Consider the following 12,598-nt stretch of genomic DNA (forward strand, 5'->3'; position numbering starts at 1 on the left):
ATGGCCACCTTCTGCATCGTAGGAACACTATGGTTCTATCCAAAGAAAGCTGGACAAGTTTCTGGAGTTTAAGCTGAGATGTTTAGGGGCAATGCAGTTCACCGATCGATTTGCTCTGCTGGGAGCAGATTTGGTTGCCTTGTGAGATCAGAGAGGAATTGTCATGGGCACCTATACCCAGCAATGAAACAAAAGAAAATACACGTGCCAGGATGTGGAGAGCTGGTATTGGCATGAGGGTGAGTGGAGCAAGCTGCATAAATTGGCATGCCCTCTCTTTTATGTTGTGAACAAGGATACACAGTCACACAGATTGAATTCAATCCATGTTAACAATCCTATCCCATAACAAAGAAACCACAATGGACTCAGAACATTCACATTTTTCCGTCTCTCCACAGCTGCTGCCAGACCTGAGTTTTCCAGCATTTTCTATTAAGAGAGAAAATTCCCTTGCCATTCTTTGAATAATATCAAATCCTCCTGAAAACACAGACCTCACTTCAATGTCTCAGCTGAAAGCTGGTATTTCGGACTTTACAGCATTCCCTCAGCCTTGATTTTATGCTATACCAACAACAGAATGATGCCCCACAGAAGAAAAAGTTTGAAAGTGTCACAAAGGAAGGGCAGAACCTTTATTTTTTTAAATACAAAGCATTGTTAATTTTATTTGTTTCAAACGAATTTGACACGAAATTTTGCAAACGAAAACATTATTGAAGGTCTAGGTTCTGACAGCTTAAAAATTCTTGAGAAAATAAGATTAAGTAAAGGATTTTCTTCACAAACAGAATGTGATGTAGTGCACCTTGATACCTGTCTACTGGAGTGTCACGTGGAATAAAAACCTCTTTACTTTTCCCGCAAACAAAAGTTTACCAAGCACACTTTATGAATACAAGAAAAAAAATCCCCTTTAAAAGCTGACTCACTAATCAGGAATGCAGTTGGTGCTCATATAACATGAATCAGAGAAAGAAAAAGTATGAATGAGCCTCAATCACCAGAATAACTTGACATATCCAGGTGTATGGAATAATTAGAACATCTTTAATGCTTGAGGAATATCCTATAGTATATAGTTTTTGAAAATTAATCCTTTATTGGAGTGGGTCAACAAGGCCAGCATTCGTTGCCCATCCCGACAAAATTTTATCCCTTTCTAAAAGTTGCAAAGTCAGTGTGCAGAGTGGACAAAGCAAACTCTTAATCCTTCATCTGTCTTGCTCCAAAAACCAATTCAAATTGAACCCAGTTCATGGTCCCCACAAAAGAGACCAAACTGCACCTGATCTTGGGTTTGATCTGACACTTAGAACTTAGCCAAAAAGGTTGAGACGCGAACCCTCATTACCCTTGAACTTAACTGCTTACCACACCAGTTAGGAATCGACCACATTGCTGTGGTATCTGGAGTCACGTGTAGGACAGACTAGGTAAGAACGGCAGATTTCCTTCCCTGAAAGACACTGGTGGACCAGATGGGGTTTTTATGACGACCAACAATGGTTTCATGGTCACCATTACTGAAACTACTTTGTCAATTCCAGATTATTGCTTGAATTTGCATTCCACCAACTGCTGTGGTAGGCAGAACATTAGCATGGTCCTCTCGATTACGAGTCCAGTGACATTGTCACTGTGCCACCAACCCCCACCCTCCCCAGAACCACAGCACATCTACTGTCATATGGCATCTGTTGAAGTAAGGGTTACTTTGAAGTATGTATATAGTGCTACTGCTCAATAGAGTAAATTAGGTGATTGGCAAAAGAACCAAAGACAACGTGATAAAAAACTTTTTTTTTAAACACAGCCAGTGGTTAGGGTCCCGAATACACTGCCTGAGAGTGTGGTGGAGACAGATTCACGTTTGAGCTTCTGGGGATCTCCCGTGAATGTCTGTATAAGCTGTTTATGTTTACTGATGTCTCCTTTTTACATCCACAGGTGATTGCATCCATTTTGTTGTCCAACAAGGGGCATACACGCGGTGGGTCGTGCAAGGGCTGCTCTTGGATGTTGCTTCAAGAGTTGCCTAGTGCTTCACATCGTTAGTGTACGCTTAAACTGGACCAATTGATGGGCAACACAACAGCTCAGTGACTATCACTGTTTGCTGTGCAGATACATGGACCTGGGTCAGATCTCCAATTTGGGTCGGTGTCTGTGAGAGTTTGCACATTCTCCCCGTGCTTGCGTGGGTTTTCTCCGGGTGCTCCGGTTTCCTCCCACACCCCAAAAACATGCTCTTAGGCTGATTGGTGTAACAAATTGCCCCTAAATTAGACCTCCCTTAATCTGGCGCACCTATAATTCTGTAAATTTGCACACCTTTATTGTGGAGTCCAAGAGGCGTAGACAAAAGTTGTAGGTAGAAGGATTGGAATGAGGCACTGACTGAATGTTAAAATGGGCAGCACGGGCTTGTGGGGCCGAAGGGCCAGTTTCCTGTGCTGTGTTGTTCTTTGTTCACAACGAACAGTTAGGATCTGAAATACACTGCCTGAGAGCGTGCTGGAGACAGCACAATTGTGGCTTTCGAAAGAGAAATAACCTCCTCCTGTGCTGTAATTGTTCTATGATGGGGAAAACTGTTCCCATTGGAAGGTGGGTTGATAACCAGATTTAAGATAAATGGCAAAAGAATTAGAGGCGGGATGAGAATTTCTTTTTAAAGCTGTGAGTTGTGATCTAGAATGTGCTGCCTGAAAAGACCGTGAAAGCAGATTCAACAGTAATTCTCCAAACACAGAAATGGAAAACGTGGGGCAAAGACAGGGCAAAGAGACTATTTGGATAGCTCTTTAAAGGGACCAGCACAGGAATGCTGGACTGAATGGCCTCCTTCTCTGATGTATGGTGCTACTGGGGTTTCTGTTCATTGGTCGGCAGAGGTGAATTCTGTGACCATTTATAACCATGACAGTGGACAGTCCCGTAAATCAGGATCCAGGGTCAGAAAAGCAGAAGCAAATATTTTAGTTCGTGTTAATGAAGTTTCAGAATGATGGAAACAATGCCTGATTCAATTTCAAACGGAAGCAATGCATTTGCTGCTGAAAAACAACTGCTGATATTAGAGAAAAAAAACACTGGCAGCGTGGCATTGATGTCAGAGAGATGAAAAAGCAATGTTGATGATTTCCTGCTCTTTGCCTCTGCTGAAATGGCAACTGATTGGATTTGATTATTCTGACTTGAGAGAAAAGGAGACTTTGAGACAGGCCAGCTCCTCCTGGTTTCTGGTCAGGATTGCCATCGCTTTGTAGTTCCCACTGGTCATCCAAATTGGGAGCTCCACAGGGGGTATGTAGAAGTAAGTGTTTGGCAGAGCATACTCACCCTAAATACCAAAACAGAGTAGTGTTATAAGGCAGGCATTTAAGCAGAAAATGTTGATCCATGTAATTGAAGCCATACGTTTCCGCTTGCTGCAATTAACTAACAACTTTTCTTCTCTACTGACTTTCTCTTCGTTTTTTTCCTTTTTGCCAACTTGCTCCCCTCCCCACCTGAAATAATCAACTCCTTGCTGAGGTGCAGTTCCATGTATCTGGCCACCTGACACTACCTCACCCAAGTGCCCGTATTTAACACAGATACGCACTCAACAAATATTGGCCAGCTGTTCAACCATGGGGAGCATCACAGCCAAGCTCCTATTCTGTCCTCCTTGGATATTCTGTCAATTCTAAGGGGAGGAACGCAGAAAATGAACAGGACTGGAGACCCTTACTGATTTTATCCTTGCTGTGATGACTTATGCCGTGCCGACCTGTGCCCTGGCTGTAATAAGCTAACTCAGCACAAACTTACTATTGACTTTCCTGCTCTGTAAGTCTCAGCCACTCACACTTGATCAGCTGTGTTATTAAATTTCCATTTCACACCATTATAAAAAGTAAACATTCATGAAACGAGACTGCTGTAAAATCAGGTATGACTTTGTCAGCAGATTTTAAAGATACATTTCAATTCACCTCGTGTTTGTGTTTGTAACATGCACTGTGTTCAGATAAAATTCTGTTCTCTTTTATTTTAAAGCCGTTAATCAGTTAACAGGTTGATGGTTTTGTAAGTAGTGCTGAATGATGAATGTCTCACAAAGGACCCCTCTCACTCTTTTCACTACTAACTTTCTTGTCCTTCTGGAGATATACTATCCCATGTTACACCTGACCATCCTACCACAACGTATACTCATAATCTTGAGCATTTTCCAGGCAGTCATAACCCCATCAACTTATCCTGTAACATCCTGATAATGTCACAGAATTGTTACGGCATCAAAGAAAGCCCTTTGTATCCGTGCTGGCTCTCTGCAAGATCAGCTCACCCTAGTCCCACTCCTCCTGTAGCTTTGCAACATTTTTCTCTTCAGATAATTATCCAATTGCCTTCTCAAAGGCACAACTGAACCCACCTCCACCACACTCTCAGACAGTGCTTTCCAGGTCTGAACAACAAATGCTGTGTGAATCTGTCTCTACCACATTCACAGACAATGCTTTCCAGGTCTGAACCACTCGCTATGTAAAAAGGATTTTCCTCATGATGCCTTTGGTTTGTTTTACCATCCACTTTAACTCTATGGTTCTCAATCCTTCCACCAACAGGAACAGCTTCTCCCTATCTACTCTGTCCAGATTGCTCACAAGTATCTTTTATCAAATCTCCTCTCAATCTTCTCTAAGCAGAAAAGTCCCAGCTTCTCCAATCAATGGAACTGAAGCCACTCATTTCCTGGGACTATTCTCGAGAATCTTTTCCACACCCTCTCTAAAGTCTTCAATTCTTCCAGGAGTGTAGTGCCTGGAATCGGACACACTGCCCCAGTTGAGGCCATCATTTCCATGCTTTTGTACTCAGTGCTTCTGCTTATAAAGCCCAGGATTTTGTCTGTATTTCTGTTAACCATTTTCTCAACCAGCCCTGCCATCTTCAATCATGCAACCCATCTCTCTGCTGTTGTAGCCCTTGCAGAATTGTATCTTCTGTTTTATATTTCCTCTTTGTTTCTAACCAAATGTTTCACTTCACGTCATTTCATGTGGAATTTGACTTCACTCCACCAACCTATGTCCCTGTGAAGGCTACTACTGTCCTCCTCACAGTTCACAATACTTCTGGTATTTGAAATTGTGCCCAAAATACTGAAAAACCATTCATCACTAATGTTTCCTCCACTCAGTGAACTTCAGATGCTGCCAGTGTCCGTATAATTCCATGGGCACTCATCTTGCTAAAAGCTTGTCATGTGGCACTTTATCAAACACTCTTTGGAAGCCCTTAATTAATCCATGCTTATCCCAGCGACTGCTAACTTCACCCCAGATTATTGTTTTTAAAAGCTTTCACATTATCGAAGTTAAACTAACTGACTGTCATGCTGGATTTATCCTCACTTTTTTGAAAAAGGCTGTAACATTTGCAATTCTCCAGTCCTCTGGCACCACCCCTTAATCTAAGGACGACTGAAAGATTATGTCCACCGTCTCTGTAATTTCTACCCTTATTTCCCTCAGTGTCCCTAAATGCCTTTGATCTGCTCCTGATGACTTCAACTTTAAGTGTAGCCAGCCTTTTCAATACCACAGATTACATAGCAACAGTGGCTATATCAAGGATTACGGTTCCTGTACACACAGTGCTAATCTTGTGAGTTGTATTACATACTGGGCTGTTACTTTGTGTAACAAGGTAAACTGTCTCACCGCTTTGAAAGGACAGTGACATGGGATTCCATAAGTATACAGCGGTTCTGGGCACTGCTGTCCAGGTGGGATTGCCAGATCCAGTATTCGACAGACATCGTCATAAACACAACTTCCAATTTCTTGAACACATGGAATTTTCACCCATATTCCAGCAACTTCCTTGTTCAGTGTTATATTAACCTGTCAAACAATAATAATTTGCATTTATGTAGCGTCTTTAACACAATTAGATGCTTCAGAGGATTATTAAAGAAAGGTTCACACTGAGTTACCCAAGGTGATGTTAGGGAAGATGATCCAAAAGCTCGGTGAAAGAGCTAGGTTTTAGCAAGCATCTTAAAGGAGGAAAGAGAGATGGAGAGGCTTCAGGAGGGAATTCCAGAGATAAGGAGCTGCCGGTGGTAGAGTGATAGAAATCAAGAATGAAGAAGAGACCAGAATCGGAGGGGTAGAAATACCTCAGAGAGTAGTAGGACTGGAGCAAGTTTCAACACCGTGAAAGAATTTGAAAATAGGGATGAGGATTTTAAAATTGTGGGGTTGCTGGGTTGGAAGCCAGTATATTCCAGCACGCAAAAGAGAAAATGCTGGAAAATCTCAGCAGGTCTGGCAACATCTTTAAGGAGAGAAAAGAGCTGATGTTTTGAGTCCAGATGACAAAGCTTTGCCAAAGGGTCATCTGGACTCGAAATGTCAGCTCTTTTCTCTCCTTACAGCTGCTGCCAGATCTGCTGAGATTTTCCAGTATTTTCTCTTTTGGTTTCAGATTCCAGCATCCGCAGTAATTTGCTTCTATTTCAGCAAGCGCTGGGGTGACGGGGGAATAGGACTTGGTGCAAGTTAGGATATGGACAGTAGAGGTTTGGATAAACTTACGAAGGATGTAAGGCGAGAGGCTGGGAAGGAGAACATTGTTACTTATAACCTCCACAACTCTAAAGCCATGGGTGAAGGATTCAGTTTGAGGCAGCAAGGATAAGGTGAGGGATGGATTCTTACCGTTAATGGTGCTGCAAGGTTAACAGTGGTGGAACCTGTAGCACTGGCTTTAAGATCTCCAGGAATACTTATTGGATCTGGTTGGATTGAAAGACTCTTGAGGACTGCAGGGGCCTCTTTACTCCCACAATTCGCCCACGAGAAGGAGGTTTGATCTAGAATCTGAAAACCAGGAGACAATGTGTGAGAGGTAAACAGATATTTGCCACTTTTGAACTTGTTGTTGCGGAGGGTGACAAAGGGCAAGTTTAGTTGTGTTCTCACCTGAATTTCTATTTCATAATCTCAATACCAGAGCAAACATCGATAAGAGTGTTACTGCCTCCCTGACAGTGCAGGGCAGCCCAGCTCAGCCCCCGACAGTGTAGGGCACCTCCAGATGTTCAGCACAACATTGTGGGCCGAACAGCCTGCTCCTGTGCTGTATTATTCTGTGTTCTAGTACTGCCCCTTACAGCGCAGGGCTACCCTAGTGCCGTCCGTCAGTGCAGGGCTCCCCCAGTGCCATCCCTCACAGCGCTGGGCACTCTCAGTGCCACCCCTCACAGTGCAGGGTATCCCCAGTGTGGCAGTCCGCCAGCTGCAGGGCTCCACCAGAAAGTTCTCAGTATTAGAACATTACAGCACAGTACAGACCCTTCAGCCCTCAATGTTGTGTCGAGCTATGTCCAATCCCAAGACCAAGCTATCCCCTCCCTATCATTCTGGAGTGCTCCATGTGCTTATCCAATAACCACCTGAATGTTCCCAAAGTGTCCAAATCTACTATCAGCACAATAGTGCCTCTTTATCAGTGTGACTCTTGCTGAGGTGCAGTACTCCCTCAGTACTGACCCTGTGACAGCTGTGCTTCCTCAATATTATACTATCCTACAGGCCTGGGTGAAATTGGTATTAACTAATGGGCAATATGAGATTGTGTTCACTCACCTCCCCTGACCTACACGGCTCCTGGTCCAGCAATGCCTCAATTTTAAAATTCACATTACAGTTTTCAAATGTTTCCAAGGCCTCGCACTCCCTCACTCTGTAATCTCCTCCAGCCCTCTGAGCTATCTGTACTCCTCTAATTGTGGTCTCTGGAGGATTCCTGATATTAATCGCTCTAAACACAGTAAAAAGTCTCACAACACCAGGTTTTAGTCCAACCTATTAAATAGGTTGTCAGACTGTGTTTACGCCAGTCCAACGCCGGCATACCCACATCATTAATGGCAGAGCTGAACCTTCAGTTTCTCTTCCTAAACCTACTGATCCATTTCTTCCTTTAAGACTTCCTTCAAACTTACATCTTTGACTAAGGTTTTGATCACCTGCCCTAATATCTCTGTACGTGGCTCCATATGAAATTGTGTCTGATAAACTTTCTGTCAGGAATATTGGGACATTTCATTTACACAAGGTTGCTACGTAGATGTAAGTTGTTGTTCTCCTGAAACAACAATCTGTGCCTGACCACAGAAATGTAAAAGGACCTACCATCCGTGGGTTGTTGTCATTTGATGTCTGGCTGTGGAATGTCCTCCCTCTATCTGCTTGAGATGTAGAACCAAATCCGAAATAAACGAGGAATACAAAAATGACCTTCATTGTACTGTTCCGTGTTAAAGATTTATGAGAAAGAGGAAACCTGGCATTAAAATTTTGAAAAATAAGGCTGGTCTATATCAACATCCCTGTAAAACGTAGCAAGAAACGGCTGCAGGCTCAGTCTTCACAAACATTGACACGATGCCTTATAAAACATTCTGACTACCCTGCAAAGTCAGGCAGCACTGACAAATAACCACAAACAAGGATTGTAGAGAGAGCTGGAGGAGGAACCCTTTCTGTGTAAAGTACTGGTGTAGATACACTCCCTCGCCCTCTCTGGATGGGAGGTCATTTCTAAAGAGCGCAAGGCAGTGCTTAGATATCATGTTTTGTCCAGTGGTCGGTAGACACCAGAAGGAAAAAAAAGTTCAAACCAATAGTCTTATTTCCCCATTTTACTGGTGTTCCATTTTAAAGTGTACAAGACCAGTTCAGAACAGTAACCTTAGTTCCCCGGTTTCTTCTGGAAAAATAATCATCAAAAAACTGCACAGCACAGAAAGAGGCCATTCGGCCCATGATTTCTGTGCTGGACAGAAAAAGAGCAAACCAGCCTATATCCCGCTTTCCAGCTCTTGGTTCATTGCTCTGAAGATTACAGCAATTCAAGTGCATAACCAAGTACATTTTAAATGTGATGATGGTTTCTGCCCCTTACCACCCTTTCAGGCAGTGAGCTGCAGACCCCCACCAGTCTGGGCGAAAGCATTTCTCCTCTCCAATCTTTGTATCAGTTAGTTTATGTTCATGACCCCTGGTTATTTCCTTTTCTGCTATGGGAAACAAGTCTTTCTGTTCTAGGCACCTCCTCATTTTATAAGTGTCACTTAAATCTCCCTCCAGCCCTCTGGCCCAAAGTAAATAAACCCAGCCTATTAATCAGTTTTGCAAAATGCTTGAGAATCTCTAAGTTCAATAAGTACAGTGCAGAAATTACTGAAAACAAAATTAGCAAACGATTGTTTCAAGTGATCCTTTGATCTTCTAATAAATATTTTAACACTGGTGTTAATAAATTTATGTCAAATGGTTCAATGTTTCCACTTAAATCAGACAAATATCGAACAAAGATTTTAACCATTCACATGCTAATATTGATAATTGTACAGATTTAAAACATACAAATTGACGCCTTAAAAATCTGCATAAAATTCAATTTATAAAATCTTATTTCCTATTGCCCCTTTTCAAGCATACAGATGTGTTAACCTTACAATTCCCATGTCCATCCCTATAATTGCGACTGTGTAAACCTGTCACATAACAGGTACATTCTGCAGTCAGTGGTATTGTATTACTCGGGCTTTACGTTGTGCCTATAGCTGGCAGATAATCTGGAATAATGGGTCTGCACAGCCTATGCAATTCTAGAAGTCTGAGACTTTTGTAAAGAGTTCCATTCCAACAAGTGAGACATTCTGCTCAGTGATGTTAGCAGTGTACACTGCACCAGTTTTTATGTGGTCACCTCTGTGAAGTTGGCATTCACCATCTCTGCACAGAAAGCAGCATTGACTCTTGGAGCAAAGCTCGGACTGATGCCATTTAGTCTCTGGGCTGCTGAATCTACACTGCTTTTTAAAGACTGGTGGAACCTCTAATGATCCACCATATGATCTTCTTTAGATCACGCGCAGCAGAGCCATGGCAGTGGCTTTCTAGGAATGGTAGATGCTGCCCCCTCTCAGGATGGTAGCACATCCATTCCCATGCCAGGAATGGGAAAATCATAGAACCCTACAGTGCAGAAAGAGGCCCTTTGGCCCATCGAGTCTGCACCGAACACAATGCCACCCAAGCCCTACACCCATATCCCTACATATTATACCCACTAATCCCTCTAACCTGCGCATCCCTGGACACTAAGGGGCAATTTCTTAGCACAGCCAATCAACCTAACCCGCACATCTTTGGACTGTGGGAGGAAACCAGAACACCCGGAGGAAACCCACGCAGACACGAGGAGAATGTGCAAACTCCATACAGACAGTGACCCGAGCCAGGAATCGAACCCAGGGTCTAAACTGCTTCAATGACCTGTCTCTGTAATTGGAGATGCCAGTGTTGGACTGGGGTAAACACAGTAAGAAGTTTCACAACACCAGTCCAAAGTTCAACTCTGAAACCTGTTCTCCAGCTTCTGCAAAAGCAATCAGACATCAGGTAGTTTGGTGTAACGTTAATAGCTGGAATTTAAAAATACTGACATTGAAGATACCAATGCAGGAAATGATATTAAGTTGAAGATAATGGAATGAATCCCTATTTAAAATCTTTCATAAACATATGAGATTTTTAAAAAAAATTTGAAACTAAATGCAAGCTGACACAAGTTGGCGAGGCAGATCGAAAGAAGCACATTGTGAATGAAGTTCAACTTCAAAGGAGGCAGACAAAGAGCAAATCAACTGACCATGAATTATGAACCCTGACCAATCTCCCTTCCCAACAACCTTGTAAAGGAATATCTGGCCGTATTACAGCTCATTTAACACCTCCATTAAAATCTCAAACTTAAGAAATAAACAGCAAAAGGATTTAAAAGAAAGATGAAAGGAGAAATTACCTGTCTCTGTAATTGGAGATGCCAGTGTTGGACTGGGGTAAACACAGTAAGAAGTTTCACAACACCAGGCCAAAGTTCAACTCTGAAACCTGTTCTCCAGCTTCTGCAAAGGCTTCATCAGACTGGAATGTAGCAAATATAATCTCTCTATTCAAAAACTGACAGAGGCAGGAAACAGGAAACTGCATCACTTAGTTTGATGTGTGTCATGGGGAAGGAGCTAGAATCAATTATTAAAGAGAGTTTAGCTGGGCACTTAGAGAAATTCAAGGTAATCAGGAAGGATCAGTGTAGCTTTGTAAAAGGAAAATCATGTTTCACCAATTTATTGGAATTCTTTGATGTAGTGACAAGCGCTATGGATAAAGGGAAGCCTGTAGATGGAATGTACTTGGATTTCCAGAAAACATTTGTACAAAGTAGGAGCTCATGGTACAGGAGATAATGTATTAGCCTGGACTGAAGGTTGACAGGAAACAGAGTATGCATAAATGAGTCTTTTTCTAATTGGCAGGATGTGACAAGTGGAGTTCCGATGGGGTCTGTGCTGGGACCTTAATGTTTTGTAATTTATCAATGATTTAAATAAGGGGATTGAAGGCATGGTAGCTAATTTTGCAAATGACACAAAGATAGGTAGGAGAGTATGAGGTGAAGAGGATAAAAAGGGGATTGCAGAAGGATACAGATAGATCAAGTGAATGGGCAAAAATCTGGCTGATAAGAGTATAAGGTGGGAAAATGTAAAGCTGTTCACTTTGGCAGGAAGAACAAAAAACAGAGGATTGCTTAAACTAAGAACGGCTGCAGAATTCCAAGGTGTAGAGGGGTCAAAATCTTCTAGGCACAGAAGGTCAGTATGCAGGTCCAGCATGAAGTTAAGAAGGCTAATGGAATCCTTTATTATAAGAGGAATTTAACATAAAAGAAAGGATGTTGTACTTCAGTTCTACAGGATATTGGTAAGACCACTTCTCGAATACTGTGTGCAGCTCGGGCTCCTTCTTTGAGGAAAGATGTAAATACATTGGAGGTGGTTCATAGGAAGTTTCTGAGATTGATACCTGGAACGTGCGGGTTGTTATACAAGGAAAAGTTGCACAGACTGGACTTGTTTCCACTAAAGTTTAGAAGAATGAGGTTTGACTTGAGTAAAATGTAAAAGATTCTGAACAGTACTGACAAGGTGGACATGGAAAGGATGTTTCCTCCTGTGGATGAGTCCAGAACTAGGGGTCACCCTTTTAGGACAGAGATGAGGAGAATCTTTTTCTCTCAGAGGGTTGTGCAATTTTGGAACTCTGTGCCTCAGAAGGTGGTGTATGTGGGATTATTGAATATATTTAATGTGGAGGTAGATAGGCGCTTGTTAGGCAAGATAACCAAAGGGTGTCAGGGACAGATGGAAATGTGGAATTCAAAACACAAATAAATCAACAATGATATTATTGAATGCTGGAGCAGGCTCAAGGGGCTGAATGGCTGCCTCCTGTTCCTATTCGATATATTCTTAGGAAAGTGAGGTGGAGAGATGTAGGGAGGGAGCTCCAGAACTTGGAGTCCAGGCAACTAAGGGCATGGCCATAAATGGAGCAATTACCTCCGGGGACACTCAAAAGCTAGAATTAGAAACACTTACAATTAGGGTCAATGTCCCTGGGATAGGGAGAAAATAATCCTGGTTCCTGCCCCTATCCAGTAAACCCCCTCCTCTGAC

The 12,598-nt window shown here is 42.5% G+C and overlaps 1 protein-coding gene across 2 annotated transcripts; it reads right to left on the reverse strand.

The window, feature by feature from the left end:
• Positions 1-606: 606 nt before the first annotated feature.
• Positions 607-10,550, reverse strand: LOC145358395 (ganglioside GM2 activator-like). 2 transcript variants are annotated; one of them, XM_080212430.1, is made up of 5 exons: positions 10,353-10,550; positions 8,202-8,316; positions 6,723-6,884; positions 5,721-5,903; positions 607-3,349 (listed from the first exon to the last, which is right to left on the reverse strand). In XM_080212430.1, the coding sequence occupies exons 2-5, from the start codon at positions 8,310-8,312 to the stop codon at positions 3,194-3,196; spliced, it is 612 nt and encodes a 203-aa protein (XP_080068556.1). In that variant the 5' UTR covers positions 8,313-8,316; positions 10,353-10,550; the 3' UTR covers positions 607-3,193. The 2 variants fall into 2 exon arrangements, with proteins under 2 accessions (XP_080068556.1, XP_080068555.1); XM_080212429.1 differs by lacking the exon at positions 10,353-10,550 and having other exon boundaries at positions 8,202-8,544.
• Between the last annotated feature and the right edge of the window lie 2,048 nt (positions 10,551-12,598).

The sequence above is a fragment of the Carcharhinus amblyrhynchos genome, chromosome 25 (assembly GCF_965287045.1).
Source record: "Carcharhinus amblyrhynchos chromosome 25, sCarAmb.v2.hapA, whole genome shotgun sequence".
Classification (NCBI taxonomy): Eukaryota; Metazoa; Chordata; class Chondrichthyes; order Carcharhiniformes; family Carcharhinidae; genus Carcharhinus; species Carcharhinus amblyrhynchos.